The sequence below is a fragment of the Mus caroli genome, chromosome 3 (assembly GCF_900094665.2).
Source record: "Mus caroli chromosome 3, CAROLI_EIJ_v1.1, whole genome shotgun sequence".
Lineage (NCBI taxonomy): Eukaryota > Metazoa > Chordata > Mammalia > Rodentia > Muridae > Mus > Mus caroli.
In genome coordinates this window covers 78,421,576-78,438,011 of record NC_034572.1, presented here as the reverse complement: position 1 = coordinate 78,438,011, position 16,436 = coordinate 78,421,576, and the positions used below count along the sequence as shown (strand labels likewise).

At 47.6% G+C, this 16,436-nt stretch overlaps 1 protein-coding gene across 1 annotated transcript in view; it reads left to right on the top strand.

Moving 5' to 3' along the window:
* The window catches only part of Fam160a1 (family with sequence similarity 160 member A1), a 124,531-nt gene extending 112,955 nt beyond the window's left edge, over window positions 1-11,576 (top strand). Inside the window, exons 10-12 of the mRNA XM_021158436.2 lie at window positions 5,659-5,837; window positions 6,134-6,272; window positions 10,444-11,576. Coding sequence (XP_021014095.1) covers window positions 5,659-5,837; window positions 6,134-6,272; window positions 10,444-10,697 — 572 coding nt within the window. The 3' untranslated portion in view covers window positions 10,698-11,576. The remainder of the gene's footprint in view (window positions 1-5,658; window positions 5,838-6,133; window positions 6,273-10,443) is intronic.
* The last annotated feature ends 4,860 nt before the right edge of the window (window positions 11,577-16,436 follow it).

Sequence of the window (16,436 nt, the reverse complement as noted above, 5' to 3'; positions counted from 1 at the left end):
AGTGAGTGGATCAGCCGAGGAAGCATGAGACAGAACATCATTAACTGTGAGGCAGAGAAGTCGGAGTCCACAAGTCTGCAGACAGTAGCACAGACGGGATTCCCACAGATAAGAGCTCAGAGTGCCACTGAAGGCAGGAGTGGGAAGCCTGGGTGGCAGGTCCTGGACTCAAGTCCTGGAAGTAGCTAGTGACATAGACAGACAGACAGTGGCCCTGTGCTACACTCTGGGAGTACCCTGGCTCTACTCTTCCCAGGTGTGGGGTATTGACACACACATGCCTCTGCAGCCCTGTGAGGACAGACAGACAGACAGGAGGAAGGGCCACTACTGTCCCTTCTGATGGCCTCCCGAGACTCAGGCTCGGTGAGGAAGGACAGTGTTCCCAACCTTCCGGGACTCCCACAGGCAGATTAAAAAGTAAAGTTTGCCTTCCGGCCCGTTCACAGAGATCTGCTGTGATTTCAAGGGGTTCTCCCTACTCGTCTCCCCCAATATTTATTCATTTATTTACTGATGCCTGAAGATGTATTTAAACAGGGAGACAGCTTTTAATTCCACAATTATCAGGCCTGAGCTTCTAGCTGAGATAACATTTTGGTGTGAACAAGTTTTAATTAAAATTCAGCCAGTCAGTCAATCATAAGTTAAAAGGATTTGATCATCTTAGGTCTCCCAGTTGATGGGGGAAGGGACAGTGTTGGGGGAGCTGAGTGAGGGAAAGAGGCCTATCCTCCTGACACACTCCACAGGGAGAAGTCCAAATGTCCTGCAACCTTTCTGTGGGACATGGGGACCAAGTCCTGGCTAATGAATGCTGCCCCTTAGGATGCCAGCTTTCTGACAAAATAGTTACATCCCTGGGGAGTATGTAACTCAGGGAAGAAGTATAACTTAGGGAAAGCCTAGAAAACAACAGCATCACTACCAAGGTTGTGTATGTGTCGTCCCCTGTGGGCTGATCAGAAGCAAGCTCCTTGGTGCAAGTGGTCTCCATAAGGAAAGCCTTGTCTTTTCCCTTCCTCTTTATGGGACATGTACACAGTGTCAGGAAACATCTCTCCTTGTGTGAGTCCTGTAGTTCTCAAACTTCCACGTATGGGCTGAGGCATTGGCTCGCCTTCCCTCTGTCATCAGGAGGAATCGTGAGCAATGGTCAGTAGAAATGAATTCTGCCCAGATGATTTTGCTTCCTAGAAAACTCATAGGATTCCATTTTTCTAATTTCATTTATTTATGAATCCAACATTTGTTTTAAAATGCGAACTGTATCTATAAGACCTAAAGACACAGAATATTCAGCCCTTCTCAAAGATGCCAGCAAAGAACTTTGTTTGCAGTGGGAAGCAGGAATCAGCCATTGTGTTCCAGGTTGGAAGGGAGCCTAGCAGAGGGAAGATGCAGCATCACAACGGGGGCTCTGCTCTGAGGGGGAGTCCGAGAGGGGAGCAGCACTGTGAGGCTTTGCCTGCAGAGACATGTCTTCTTACTGTAGACAGGACACTAAGACAAACAAAGGAAACACATCTGTCCAACTGTAGAGTGTTGACCAGTGCGTTTGTTGGGGCTTCACGTGAGGTGTGTATGAAGGGTTCCTTACATGAGTGTGGGTGACAACAGCCCATCCCACATGAGCAGTGCCTCACATCAGCTGCATCTCTGGAGGGTCTTGCACAACCCACAGGCAGCTACACCAAACAGTCTCCTCTCCCCGAGCCATCAGCGACTACTCAGAGAACTTGGAGAAGAAGCCTCATGAGTCTTGCCGGTTCATGAGTTTTCTGAGCCTTGTAAAGTCCTCGGAGCCTTCCTCCTTGCTCCGGAGGAAATGGCTACACATCCAGCTGACAGTGTCCAGGCAGAGCACATGGAAGTGAGGAGTATGGCTCTCACAGGACAGAGAGATGGGAGAGGAAGCGTGGAAGCACTTGGGGTCTGCTTAGCGGGGGTGTTTGGGCCAAGCTGAAGAAGGAGGACCTTGTACCCCTGGCCTAAGCATTAAAGTTGGGGTGTGGCATGCTGGGATCTGAAGGAGCAGCCTTAATAGTATTGTGGAGAGAGTGTGGGGATGGGAGAGGCAGCGGCAAGAACAAGTGAAGATGTGCTTATTATTAAGGCCGTTGCCGCCATTGCCTGGGCCTGGCCGCTCTGTTTCTAGAGCCACACCCACAGTTGTATTGATACTTCTGTGCCACACATATGCACGTCCAGCCATCTATACGTGTGTTCACAGACACACATGTCTACGTACACACATACACACATGAGACTGTTCACTGCAGTGTTGTTTACGATAGAGAAAGAATGGAAAGAACCCAGCTATCCCCCAGTAGGAGACCAGATTGCTTATGCAACACTCTAAACAACCACATATTCTGTAGCCTTGAGACCATTCAGACAGCTTCCTGTGATGTGTGGAGCATTCTGCAGGACATAGTGTTCAGTGGAAAAGAAGTCTCTACAATACAGGATCGCTAATGCTGTCTTTGTTTTAAAACCACGATACTAAAAGACAGACAGATGGACACACACACACACCTGGGATTATGATGCTGGCCAACAGCTCTAGAAACAGAGCTGTTCAATTTCAAATTGAAATTCTGACTCCATTATTTGCAAGTTGTGTATATTTAACCTTCTGCCTTATCTTTAAATGGGGATACATTCATCCCAGGATGATTTTATCGAGTGAGTCAGGAGAAGCTCTTGGAATACTGGCTTCTGCATAGGAACAATAAGTCAGATATTACTTTATTGTATATATATACATCTCTGTAATATACTAGAATCTGTAACAAGAGTTTCTTCCAGGAGGTAGCTGGCTTTACAAGCCTTTGAACTATTTTAAAGGTATATACATATGTGTGTGAGTGTGTGTTTATATATGTATATATTATGCAGTTTTAATCTCTGTTAAAATAGGAAGTATGTTGCTAGAGTCCAGACAGGATGTGAAAGAACTCTGCCTAAGGTAGAGATACAGAGATAGAAGTGAAGGTCATGGTTAGACATTTCCAAGGTTGGATTTGTGAACAGAGCTGAGTCACAGAGTCGATGGCAACTTTGGTTCAGAACTGAGACATGCAGGCAACAGACTGAGTACAGGGAAGGGGCTGAGCATTGGAAGGAAAGGAAGTGAGTGCTAGGGAGGGTAAGTAGTGAGGTCACACACAGTCTCTCTGGGGATTTAAATATTCTATGTGAGTCTGTGCATCAGCTTCGCAGGGCTGTGGAAGTGCCTGAGATCCTCAGCTGTATTCTGTCTCACTGTTTCAGAGGACTCAGCCCAGTCACTCAGCCCCACTGCCTTCAGTCCTGTGGTAAGGTAGCACTGCATCCTGGGTAGGATGTGGCCCAGCAGCTCATCTCATGGTACCATGGGAACAAAAAGGAACAAGGAAGATCAGGGTCCCAGCATCCCCCTCAAAGGCCTGCCTCTGGTGACCCAACTTCCTTCTGCAAGGCTCTACTTCCTAATGTTCCACCAGCTCCTAACAGAGCCATGAAGGGACCTCACCTTCAATAGATACATGGGCTGTTCATGCCCCCTTGTAGTGGATACATGGGGCATCCACAGTTTAAACTAGTGGATGAGGAGCTTCTTGTCCTCCCAGGAGTAGAGGGAAAAGTATTCACCTTCTACTCCCAGGGTTGCCTGTGGCTTTCTGAGTGTAGCACTGTCTTCTGATTCTCAGAAGCATACGGTTCCCCTGGCAACTGCTTTTTGCTAAGCAGCTTTCTTTGATGTACTAGAAGCCAGCTAAGAATAAAGTCAGGATTCAGAGAGTTTAATGTATTTTTTCCGTTGCCCATGTCTAAGACTGAAAGCACCATTGGTGGATTACAATGGCCGTCTCCTGTTACTCAGGTGAGATGCTGATGGGATAACCTTATTCTCCACCATGCATGGGATTTGCGCTCTTCGTCCCCTTTGGAGCCAGTGATGAACTGTGCATGTCTACCCTAGACACTGAAGGCTGGCAAACTTGTGTTTGTAGGTAGGATGGCTGGAGACAGACAAGATTCTGGGGTCAGAGAAAGGAAGTCAAACACTCACATTAGGAGCATGTTTTGCTGAGTGTTCCACCTAGGTGATTATGATTTTATTAAGATCTTTTTCTTCGTATGGAAAGAAACAAATAAGGAACAAGATGTTAGTGACTGGGGATGACTGAGGGTATGACACACAGACAGACAGACAGACACAGACAGACAGACAGAGAAAACTAGTTAGAGTAGAAGGAAAGCAACTCAGAGAGCCAGCATTGTGCTGTGAGAAGAGCCCAGGTGACATTTCTAGGGTTCTTAAAGGGACAGTTACGAGTTGCTTTCAGACTGGGATTCCAGTCTGTGGGGTTTCTGGATATGTGTGGCAGACCCTCCCAGGTTTGTTTGGCAAAATTCTCCAAGGGTCATCAACCCCCTTTGGGTTCCTCACCCACTCACATAGAAAGTAGATGAAGAGTTCTGCCAGCCCTTCCCAGGGGCAGCGTGGCACGTGAAGGGATCATACCTCGACAGAGGATCTCAGCATCGCCCTGTCACTCACCCATCCCGGTGCTCGGCATAGTTGTCTGTTCTCACTTCTCAGAGACCTTGCTTCCTTATAAGGGATTTAGCTGCTGGCAGAGTTCTGCATGAAGCATCTCGAGATGAAGTGTGTTTGTGTTAGACTCACGCTAATGGTGGTGAAGTGTTCATAAGGCGTGTTTATCTATCAAGGGCTATGTGCCTGTGCTATAAATATGCCGCGGCTTAGTGGCAGCATCGATGGCTCCACTGGGGGAAATGCAGAATCCCCATCGATCTTGCTTAATGGAACACTTTTATGGCAAAAATTTAAAACATCTTCAAGTAATTTTATTAATTCCAGATTTATTATTTTTTTTGTTTTCCTTGCTCTCAGTAAACCAACACATAAACCATATTAACTTGCTACCAACCTGAAGCAGAAACAGATTCTTTTTGCTTATATAGAGATCTTTTATAAACTGCTTTTTTAATCATTAGGCTTTTTTGTTGTTTGTTTTGTTTTTTCCCTTGAGACCTCTATGTCACACTAGACCCCATTTCCTGAGACTGACCCTTCTTCCTCTCTGATCTGAAATGTAAAATGCAGATACCAAGTTGCCAGGAACAGCCAGGTCTCCAACCAGGACCTCCTCATTCATGCACGGACTCTCCTTCCCTTCCGACGCTGAGGGAGAACCTCTCAGGCGTGTGCATAGGACAAGAAGTCCCTGGTCACATGTTGCTACTTGGTAAACATTACTCAACATGTTAGATATTCTCTACCAACACAAAGGCTTGTTGCTATGACACTTTCGGTGGCCTCTGACATCTGCATGCAGTCCATAGCATGGAGAGACAGTGAATTGTACATTTGATCACTGACAGAATCAGGACTATAGAACCAAAGGGGAAAAGCAATGCAATTTTAAAAAATTATTTGTTGTCTGAGCTTTTCAAGGTTCTTCATAGCTTTCAAGGTACTCCAGGTGGTTGTGGAGTCAGGATGTCAACTCTCCTTTACAAGGAGAGGCAGACACATGTCCTCTGTGTCCACATCCTGGCTGTGGCCCCAGTGACTTTGCAGTTCTGTGGACACTTGTCCCTCATGTCCAGCCAGCCCTGGCACTGTGTCTGTCCTCCCTGCAGGTCCATTCATCAGCGTGGTCCTGTCAAAGCTGGAGAACATGCTGGAGAACTCTCTGCACGTCAACTTGCTTCTCATAGGCATCATCACCCAGCTGGCCAGCTACCCGCAGCCGCTCCTTCGCTCCTTCCTCCTCAACACCAACATGGTCTTCCAGCCCAGCGTCCGCTCGCTCTACCAGGTGTGTTACAGCCACGCCCACTCCTTTTGTCCTTCCCTTCCTCTCAGGACTTTGTTTACTTGGTTCCCTTCCCATCCCAGCAGGCTGGTTGCATAGACTGTGCTCCACAAGCTGCAGTGCTTCATTTGGCTTGATGTTTTGAGAGTTCCTTATGAGGAACACAGGCAGTTAAAAATGAGCAAATGTCCAATACCATAACAGTCCCTGTAATGAGGGATGGACCCGAAAGATGTATTGGTGACTGAGAGCAGACTCGGGCTGAGGAGTAATAGCATCATTAATGTGGTTTTTGGCAGGTCCTTGCATCGGTGAAAAACAAGATCGAGCAGTTTGCTTCTGTGGAGAGAGACTTCCCAGGCCTCCTCATTCAAGCTCAGCAGTACCTGCTCTTCCGGGTGGACATGTCTGACATGGCCCCTGCCGCACTCACCAAAGGTCAGCCAGCTTTCTCCACTGTGCCTGTCTTAGCCTGTGCCCAGTCACCCACATTTTGTTTGCAGGTGTTCTTGGCATCTGGAACCTATACGCATCAAAGAACATTTTTGTTTGTGTCCATCCTAGAACCAACTCTTCCTAGTGTTCTCAGATTTAAAAGGAAGTGCTCCTGCTCCCAGGCCTGCCCTTACCCTCCATGGAGGGTCTGGCTGCCCATCCATCTTCCTAACTGAGGTGGTTCAAGGAAGGAGCTGACATGAGATGTTGACAAACTGCAGTATATCAGCCCCCACAGACTCCAGGGAGGCATCACGTGCACTCCTGGAACCATCTTTTGGCTGTCCCTGCCCTGCAGATGGCATCTGTTCTCTTTATTATATTTTTAGAGCATTTTGTACCAAAAACTAAACGTGTTTCAGGACTCCAGGAGGCGGACACTGTTTGTTCGGATGAGGGTAAATGTGTAGTTTACCCTCGGCAATTCCTGCTTCGCTCAGCAAAGGGGAGGTGTTAGGTGGGTCATGGCAGGACAGAGAGAGGTGGGTGGCAGCGAGGTGTGACAGAGGAGAGCTGAGAATAGCCCGAGGCCTGGGGAGTACTGCTGCTTGGCCTGGTTTCTGGTTAGACAAATCTGATGGCCACTGTCTCCTGAGCTGTGACATAGGCAGGCCCTGGTGAGCACAAACAAGCAAATGTCCAGTATTGTTGTGGCCTACCTGGCCATGCTTGTCCAGGTATGGGACAAAGCTTCTGTGAGGCAGCTGAGCAGTGGGGAGACTGGGGCCTACGAGCTAAGGCAGGTGACCAGAAACAGGGCTGGGTATGAGAGGCAGAAGCATGACTCTGAGAGATTGACACCTTCATAAGAAGCTCAGAAGAGCCCAGCGCTGTGTGCAGCTCCTGGCTCCTGGCTCTAGTGTCTGCTGTGTTATCCTGGTCTTTGCTTCACTGGGTCTTATGTTCCTGTTTGTGAAGCTGGGGCTAGGCATGAACCCAGGGCCTCCAGCATGTTAAGCACACACGCTACCACTCAGCAATACTCTCAGCTCCTCTCTTGACAGTTAAAGGGAAGGTTTGTTAATCTCTCAGGCACCCTCTGGCCACAGCAAGAACTCCGATTGTGGTTCTTCTGGGGTACTACACGGCAGATTTTAGAAGAAAGTTGGGCTAAGTACCACTGTTGAAATGAGGGGCCAGGTTTTAACTTGTTAGAATTCAAAAAGAGAAGGTAAGGCCATTGTGGGCGGGAGGGCTGTGTGCAGTGGGTGGGAAGGTGGGTCTCCACTCTGGGCTGTGCCCTTTGCCCAGCCCTGCTGCCTGGAAAGGAACGGAGCCTTTGTCCTGCTCAGCTTCTGAAGCCTTTTAAATTAGTCTTGGACAGTCTGCAGCAGCTTTTCAGAGCCAGGCACCATTTCAGAAGCCAGCCCTGGCCCTGATGTGATTGATGTGCACTTCCTTCTCCCTAGCTTCCCCTTCGGGTGCTGTGCATGCTTGTTGGGCCCTTTTGTAACTCAGGTGCCTGCAGCCAGGTTTGCTTTCCCAGTCAGCGCCTGCATTCTTAACTTCCTGATGTCCCTTCTGAAAAGCCAGCCTCCTCAGGGACCAGTTAAAACGATCACTGCTCTGCACCAGGAGGATGGAGGAGTTTCTGTGATGGCTGAGGGGACCAGATCATTGGCTCCTGAGGTTTAGTTACTTTTTCAGCAGAAAGAAGAAAAAGGAGGAAGAGGGAGGAGGAGGAGGAGGAAGAAAAGGAGGAGGAAGAAGAAAGCACTCCCCCTCAAATACATTAAAACTACACAATAATAGTGCCATGACCTGACTTAATGTAAAGATTCCTTTAACTGAGCTCTGATTCTAGAAGGTGGCTAGATGTTAACCCGTTTTACAGCAAAGGAAACAGACTTGGTGATCCAGGCCAGGGTAATCACTCAAATCTGCTTACTTGTGACACACTGAAAGGCCATCTCCTGGTGGTAAGCCAGCTTCGGTCCACCCCGGGGGATGCTGGAACTGCCTGAAGGATGTCCCTGTAAGTCTTCGGACCCCTTTGCTGCTCTTCTGTGTCATGAACAGTGATTTGTGGATTCAAGCTGGGCAGGCAAACCTTAGCAGTGACATCTCCAATTCACAAGTCCCGCTAGATGTAACAAATCCACAAAGAGCATGGTTTAGCGGGCAGGGCGGGGTTGAGTTGGGAAGCTGGAGGTTAGGCGTGAGAGGCAGCTCTAAGGAGAAGTTGAGTGTGGAGGAGTGGGGGTTACTTCCTTGGTCACACATTCTGCAAAGTGTTGTAGGCTCCCTGGATAGACTGGCCAGGGCTTGTGAGACATTCTCAGGGGGCTTGGCTCTTGAAAAGAGCAGTGTGTGGCTGAAACCCTGTGCCAGCCTCCAGTGAATGGGGCAGGGACCCGGGCAGAGAGGGGCGTGCGGGAAGTGAGTGGCAGCTGAAGTGGGCCACATGCAGTCTAGTGTGGCCCCTGTGTATTTGATACCTGGTGACTCATTTGATCATTATAGCAATGCCATGAGCTCCTGACAGTCAGAGGAAGTGAGAGCACAAAGAGGTGAAGCCACTTGCCTGGAGTAGCCCAGCTGGTAGGTAGGTCACAGAATCTGTGCTCTTAGCTATATATATAGTTCCAGTGCCTCTGAAGCTTAGTAAGATGTGGGTGAAGGGAAATGTGGGGACAGAGCTGCAGAGGACGAGGCAGCCAGCACAGCATAGACTCGGGTGTTCTGATCCCCAGTGGATCCAGGCCAGCTTCCCCAGTGAGCTCTGATAGCCCGTGGGAGACCTGAAGTGTCTGAGGACCAGTGTGGGTGGGTCACCAAGGCTGACCTTGGGCCTCAGCTTTGTCTGCATTGTTAATACCCCTGCCCGGGGCGAGAGGGAGCTCTGATAAGAGGTAGTAGGAGACAGATTCTCAACAACTTCTCTGTGACACGAACTGTGATATGCTTTAATCCAAAAGGATATTTAAAGCAGCAAAGTAGAGGATTTTTTTTTTAACACTAAAGACTATAGTAGTGAGATGTAGAAAGTACTATAAATGTCAAGAATTTTTAGTGCTGTTGTTAAGCAACACTCTGAAAAGTGTTGAAAAATGGGGCTGAATTCTAAAAAGCAGCCAGAATAATGAAGAGCCTGGATACCGTGATTTGGGAGGGGTGGTGGGATCATTTGGGGAGGGGCAGAAGTTGGCATAAATAACTCCTACAAACATATGAGGGCTGGAGAGCTCAGGAATCAGTCAGGGAGATTGAACCATTTTAATTAGGAGAACCGATTTGGTATAAAAATGCAAATCAGCTGGATGTGTTGGAACCTGGGCTCGTGCCATCTTAGATTTATGTTGCCGAGGGAGACACAGGCCCCTGGAGCCCTCTTTAAGTGCTGGCTGTCCAAGCCCTTGGTTGCCATTAGATCCTGATGGCTGTGTGAATTCTTAGCCTAGTCCATCCCATTATCTCTGGTGATCTAGAGGGATCTCTTACTCTTCTTGTGCTCTGGAGGCTAGAGGACCCAGACAGAACGGGCTGGGGTTGCTGGGAAGCTGAGGTCAGAGCAGTAGCTGCAGAACACAGGAGTTTAAGGAGCTGTACCTGGTGACCAGGGTGGCCCTGGCAGGAGTGGAGTAGTTGGCTCAGTACTGGGTGTCAGGAGAGCAGAGGGGCCACAGGTGTCTTTGATAGATTTACTACGAGCCCAGTGTCCACTCAACTGTCAGCAGTGGTAGCAGGAGCTATTGGAAGTCAGTCTGTCTGCCTACTGTCTGTGTCCGTCCATCCATCCATCCATCCAGTCAGGGGTTTGCTGTTGCCCAGGTTGATCGTGAACTACTGAGTCACATGACCCTTCTTCCTTGGCCTCCCAGATAATCAGGACTTCAGGGTGTCAGTACAGTGTCTAGCTGGGAATTTCTTGCCAACCCAGTATTATTGCCACATCTCATCCTCTGTATGTGATTTCAGATAGACAGTTCTGTGTTACAAGCTGATGCTAGCTGTGACAAGCTGGACAAGCTTGTCATGGAGAATACCAGGGCTGTCTGCAGATCTAGTCAGGAGAGGAACTGCGCCCACTACTATCCCCTCCATGAACCCACTTGCCCCTTACACACACACTTGTCATTTAAGAGTCCCAGAACTGTCTTCCTTCTGTTTTCAGATCCCATTCAGGAGATCTCCAGGCCAGAAAGTGACAAGACCCTTTTGGATGGCCCTCCACGTGTGCTTCAGCCCTTCCTAGGCAACAGAGCCAAGGTGACCAGGGCACCCCCAAACCTGCCTCTGCCAGTGAAGAACACCATGCTGGCTGCTGCTCTCTTCCCAGAGTTCCTGAAGGAGCTGGCAGCCTTGGCCCAAGAACACTCCATTCTGTGTTACAAGATCCTGGGGGACTTTGAAGACTCTTGCTGTTAGCTTTTTATACTACTATTTTCATAGAGATTTGGTTTTATAAGGTTATAGTGTCTTGACTGAATGTTAAATGCAAAGCTGCTTATCAAAAATGTCTACTTTGATATTTCCTGACAATACTTGATTTATCGGAGGGTTTTGGTACACCTCCTCTCTCCAGCCGGGTCTCCCCTTGTTACACAGAATGTCTTGTGAGCCGGCTGTCTCCTTGGCAGGCTCTTTCTGCTGTGTTTCCTCTTCGGATGGTTTGTAGTTGTTCTCCCACGCCTTGGATGGAGGAGACAGAGACCCTCAGTTTGTAGCTCAGATGCCATGGAGCGCACAGCGAGGTTCTGTGACCTCTGGATGCCTGGTGGGGGTCGGCTCCTCCACGGAGGCACACACATGGCCTGGCAGCCTCTGCAAGAAGTGAAATGTAAGAACGGAGCTCCTCCTGCCACACAGGACACATCATTGGCTGCTCTGAATTTTACTTCTAGGATTTGCAATCTCTCCATACCTATTGCCTTAATGTGGTGGGGAAAATCCCCAAGCCCCAGCTGTCTGCCCAAAAATTCGCACACAGAGAGAATCTGGAATGCAGAATTTTTTTTTCTTGTTGCTTGATAGCTGTTCTAATCATTGGAGCACAACCAAAACTCAAGACAGCCTTAATTCAGTAAGATTTGCACGAAAGGAAGCATACCTATGCAAACTTTGGATCTTAGGCATTTGATCAGATGGAAAAAGTGTGGTGTCATATACTTATGTTAAAAAACATTATTGTTTAAGTATTTTATGAAAACAAACGTTAACTTGTAACGCAAAAAGGATTTTTTTTTTTTGGTTGGGGGTGTGCAGAGCTTGGAATGGGTGCAAAAGATAAAATTCTGCTCACTGTAACTTGAGAAACTCTGGTTCTTATTTTACTAATATGTTGCCCTTGTAGAGAAATGAGCTGTTCAGACCATATCGGCAGCTGGGATGGTGATGCACAGGGAGCTTGTGAAGCCAGGTGCCTGATGGTGACACCCTCCCCACAGCCATGCTGCATGCCAAGTATCCAGCGGTGGAGGATGCCCTAGTTGGAGATGTACTGGCATCTCTGGCTGTTTGCCAGCCTGCTCCCAGCAGTGTGGTTATACTTCAGTCATAGCCCTATAAAATAACTACCAAGCAGGGAGGAAAGCGTGCGCGCGTGCGCACACACACACACACCTAGACAACAACTTGTATTTATGAATATTTTTTTTGTTTTTTTTTTTTTCAAGACAGGGTTTCTCTGTATAGCCCTGACTGTCCTGGAACTCACTTTGTAGACCAGGCTGGCCTCGAACTCAGAAATCCGCCTGCCTCTGCCTTCCAAGTGCTGGAATTAAAGGCGTGTGCCACCACGCCCGGCTGTATTTATGAATATTAAAGTCACCTTATGTTCTGGGCCTGGCTCTTGAGTGAGGTGGTGGAGCCTCCTCAGTGGAGAGATGCAATGCCTAGCTCTCTCTGTACCTTGTGGGCATCTATGCTGAGCCCCAAGGGTGATGGCAGCCCCATCGGTTGTGCCTCAGGAACACCAGTTTTAGTCAGGTCCCTGGTACAGAAGAGCGATGGGGAAAAGAATCAGCTCTGAGACACTGCAGGCTTTCACAGGATCTTGAAGTAGCTTTAGATTAAGAAAGCTGGAGAGCTAGCCCATGAGTGAATGCCCAAGTAGATCTGACCGAGGCTGGGTGACAGTGTGTCATAGCCTAAACGAGAACCCCTTTACCTGTTCATGGAACATTGCTGACTTTACATGTATTTAGAAAACCAGTTTGCCCAGCCATGGTGCATCAGCCAGCATGTGGAAGGCACAGTAAACCGGCCTGCTCTTGCCTTCCTGATGTGTGCCCCACAAGTCTCCATTAGAAGACGGTACCTTCAGCTAATGAGAGAGGAGCAGCTAAAGGAACTGGTTCTCCTTTAAATCCCATTTTGTCTGTTTGTGCTTGCCAAGTCACTGAATGCTGAAGCCTTATCTGCAAATGGTGTTCTTTAGCTCTGTGGTTTTATGCTCATCTCCATTTTCTGGTGTCAGTGTTGATTCTTCTCAAGTCCGTATTTTTCCTCCCTTTAAATATGTTAAGTAAGCATGCTGCTACTTACCCATTTCACATACTTATTATACACCCCAGAGTCCCCTTTATGGAAGGTGCCTACTGGGAAAGAGTGACACCCCTCCCCCCGCCCCGCCCCAGGTACTGATGTAAAATTAGGTTAAAAGAGGGCATGGATGATTGACAGATCTGAGTTAAGGGTTGGGATCAGAATACCTAGGATGGGATGTTGATAGCAAACTCATTTGACATCTCTTCTCTGACTCCCTCCATTTGTTCCTGAGTCCCTCAGAGGGCTTCCCTCAGAGGGCTGTGTTGAGCTTTACAAAATAGAAGTTAGCTGAGACTAGAGTATGGTGCACCTCAGGGCCCATGCAGTTGCCCTACGTAGTCAGGAATGGTGTGGACATGCCAAAAGCAGATCTGAGCTACAGACAGGGGAAGGGCAAGTCCTGATGATGTGAAGAGTGAACACTGCTCTAGGCAGACAGTCAATGGCAGGTCTTTGTAGGATCATACGTTTAATGAGGTAGGTCACTTTAGTTCTTAAATTTACAGGTTGAAGCCATATATATGGAGAGAATGTGTAGAGAGATTTGACATGTTTAGAACATGCCCCAGGGACTCTGTCCTCTACCCTGTGACAGGTGTCTTATCAGCTGCCATGCTTGAGGAGTAACAGTAGATACAGATCCTGGCACAGATCCTGGATTGGCGTCACAGTGTCTAGGCTGACCGGCCTCAGCAGGGACAGGGAGTGGAGGGTTTCTGCAACATCACAACATTAACCTGGATCCATAGTTCAGGGTCTGCTTTAAAGGTCTAGACTGAGTGAGTTTTATGGTTCAAAATATATGAGCGCATAGAGACAGTTAAAATTGATTTTGAAAATAGCCAGGTAAATGTAAAAAATTTAATGAAGAAAATCTGGTGTAAGTTTCAGCCTAAGACACAATTTCATGGGATGAAATACAGTCTCCCAGATAGGAAGTACAGTTGCAAGAACAACTAATTAAAATGGTTTTATTGTCAAACCCTTTCTTTCTCTGGCAGAGCCATGTGACATGGTCCCCATTTGGTTCAGCGTTGTTGTGGAAAGCACTGTTATGTGCCGAGAGTCGAGCTGGAGTCTGCTGTGTGGCAGGGGTATACATACATTCAGTGCTTTGCAGGTCCTTGCAAGCAGTGAGCTGTCCTTAGCAGGTGCCTTTTTATTTAGCTTAGATGTAGCTGTTGATTATTTTCCAATTAAGACATCCTGAGGTGGGGTGTTGTCAGCAAAGCATCCTCCTGTAAATAGCATCTAGAGAGTGGATCTGTGAAGGTTTGGGTTGCTCTAGTTTGGGCAGCCAGTGATTTTTTTGCCAGGGCCAGCAGTCATTTGTATCTCTGTAGTAGTCATGTGGGTTTGCTTCCAGTTCCATTTAGAGGTCTAAAGTTTTGATCTGGGTACCCATTCTGGATCAGTGTATCCCAGGTTGCTCTCAGTAGGGAAGTCTGGCCAGCATGGTGGGGCATGTCACAGACATGATGTTAAATATGACTGTGTTCCAATTTTCACTTAAGGGCAGTCTAATTCAACTGCTAATTAGCAGCTGTGTGTTTGCAGGATTGGTTGTCAAGCTTGCCATCTTTATGAAGTGCTTTCTTGTAGGACAGCTAGTATTGTACATGCCACTTCAAGTCACTGGCCCAGGACAGCCTAATGTACAGTTTGCTGCAACCCTCAAGTCATCTCAGCAGTTAGCATTTCCCGAGGCTGTGGCTCCTCAGGCAGTTGAGGCCACAACAGCTTTAAACCATTAGGGAGCCATCTTAGCCAGTTTCTGAGTCAGCCACCAGTCTGTGTATCATATGACACTAATTCCCTATCATGTCTCAGCTTGGAACAACTTGTCAAGAGTAGTCCACCATTAAGTCTGTCAAGTGAGGAGACATTTTAAGAGAACAGAGTTGGCTGCTGCTTCTTTTAGGATGCCCATCATAAATCTAATGCCTTACAAGAAGCTCTTAGAGGACTCAGAATGGCTTCTGGGACCGTTCTGCCTCAGCAAATCCCTTCTCCATCCAGACATTTGTTAGTCCAGCACTTGTTTTGGAGGGCAGATTATCTCAGCAGCTCATTAACTGGATAAACAGGGCTTTCACAAGAGATGTTCCGTGAGGCTCTTTAGGGACGAGGACCATGGGGGAGGGAGAGGAAGGCACAGTGGGTAGATCTGTGGATTCTTGCTCTCACAACCCTTAGCTAGGACTGGTCACTGGGTTCTTGTCTTTAAAGGTGTGAGTTAGCCCAGGTTACTGTTGCCCACACAAACCTGACCATAGGATCCTGTCCCTGTGTATTTGGTGTTCATTTCATGGCTCTTTTATGGAGTTTAAATGAGCTGTATCACTTCAGAATCTGCACAGATGACGGAAGTACTCAGGTCAGATTATAAATTTCACTGAGCTGAGGCTGCACAATATCAAGTGACATTTTACTAGGACAAGGACCACCAAAAGCCAGACCTCTTTTGTCCCTTGCAGACATTTTACAGAAGGGATCTGGTGCTGATCATCTCGTTTAAAAGACTTCTGCCTAGCCATGGCCTCGGAGTCAGTAAGAGGACTTAAAGCACATGCCTTCTACCTCTGCCCACTGTGGCCACAGTTACACTCCTCCTGGCAATGGGCAACTTACATGGCTTTCTAGGTGGGGCGCTTTCCCTTTCTTCCTCTTTAGAGTCCTTGAAATGATAACTAAATCCAATCTAGTTGAAAGATACACTATAAACTGTAGGCCATGCCATAGGCTATAATACTGAAATGGTCAACTTGAGGAGGTGCAAACCTGTCATGGTATGTTTCCAGATTAACAATAATTATGTTAAGGGATGGTGGTGGTATGGAACTCAGCTTGTAGAATACTAATAGTTTTTCTATCTGTGCCTTGAGAGAAATGAACAAAAGTTCCACTCATGTCATTCATGAACCTAGTAGGTGCAAAAAGCTGGCTTTTTGGATGGAGATGACCCAGAATTTAAAATCCTGGTAATTAGCAGCACTTCTTTGCTCCTTGGGTTAGATTAACTTATGCTCCGTGTTAGCTTCCACAAGGAACCTCAACCAGCCATGAAGCATCAGTGTACAGAGTTTGGTCCTGAGCAGGTAGAGCTGGCTCTGGGAGACTGAGAAATCAAGTTTGTAGCACTTTTTGCTACCAGCCATGGCTTCCAAGTCCCCTATCTGGCTACAGGTGTGTGGATTCCATTGACAGATGGCAGTGGCTTCAGCCACTCATATGGTGCCAACTCATACATTCTAATGAGACTTTCCCTAACAAACAAACAAACAAACAAACCAGAACACACTCATGATCATGCAAGATGGAGAGTCCTCTTTCACTGCACCCATGCACCAGCAGAGCTACACTTTGTGCATCTTTTAAAATGTTATATCAACACATCTTTCAAATGTGTCTAGTCATGCAGTTCATGGGTTTGGCTATTTCCCTAGTAGCTGTGGTTATGAGCTCAAAGCTTGCCTTAGGGTTTCGAGATGACCAAGAGAATGAGGCAGCTGTCAGAGCTAGCTGGGAGGAAGGAGCCTTGGAAGGACTGCGTGCTGATAGCATCTCCTCTGGGAATACTCAGTCCATATGTGTTTTCCAACTGGTAAGATAGGTTTT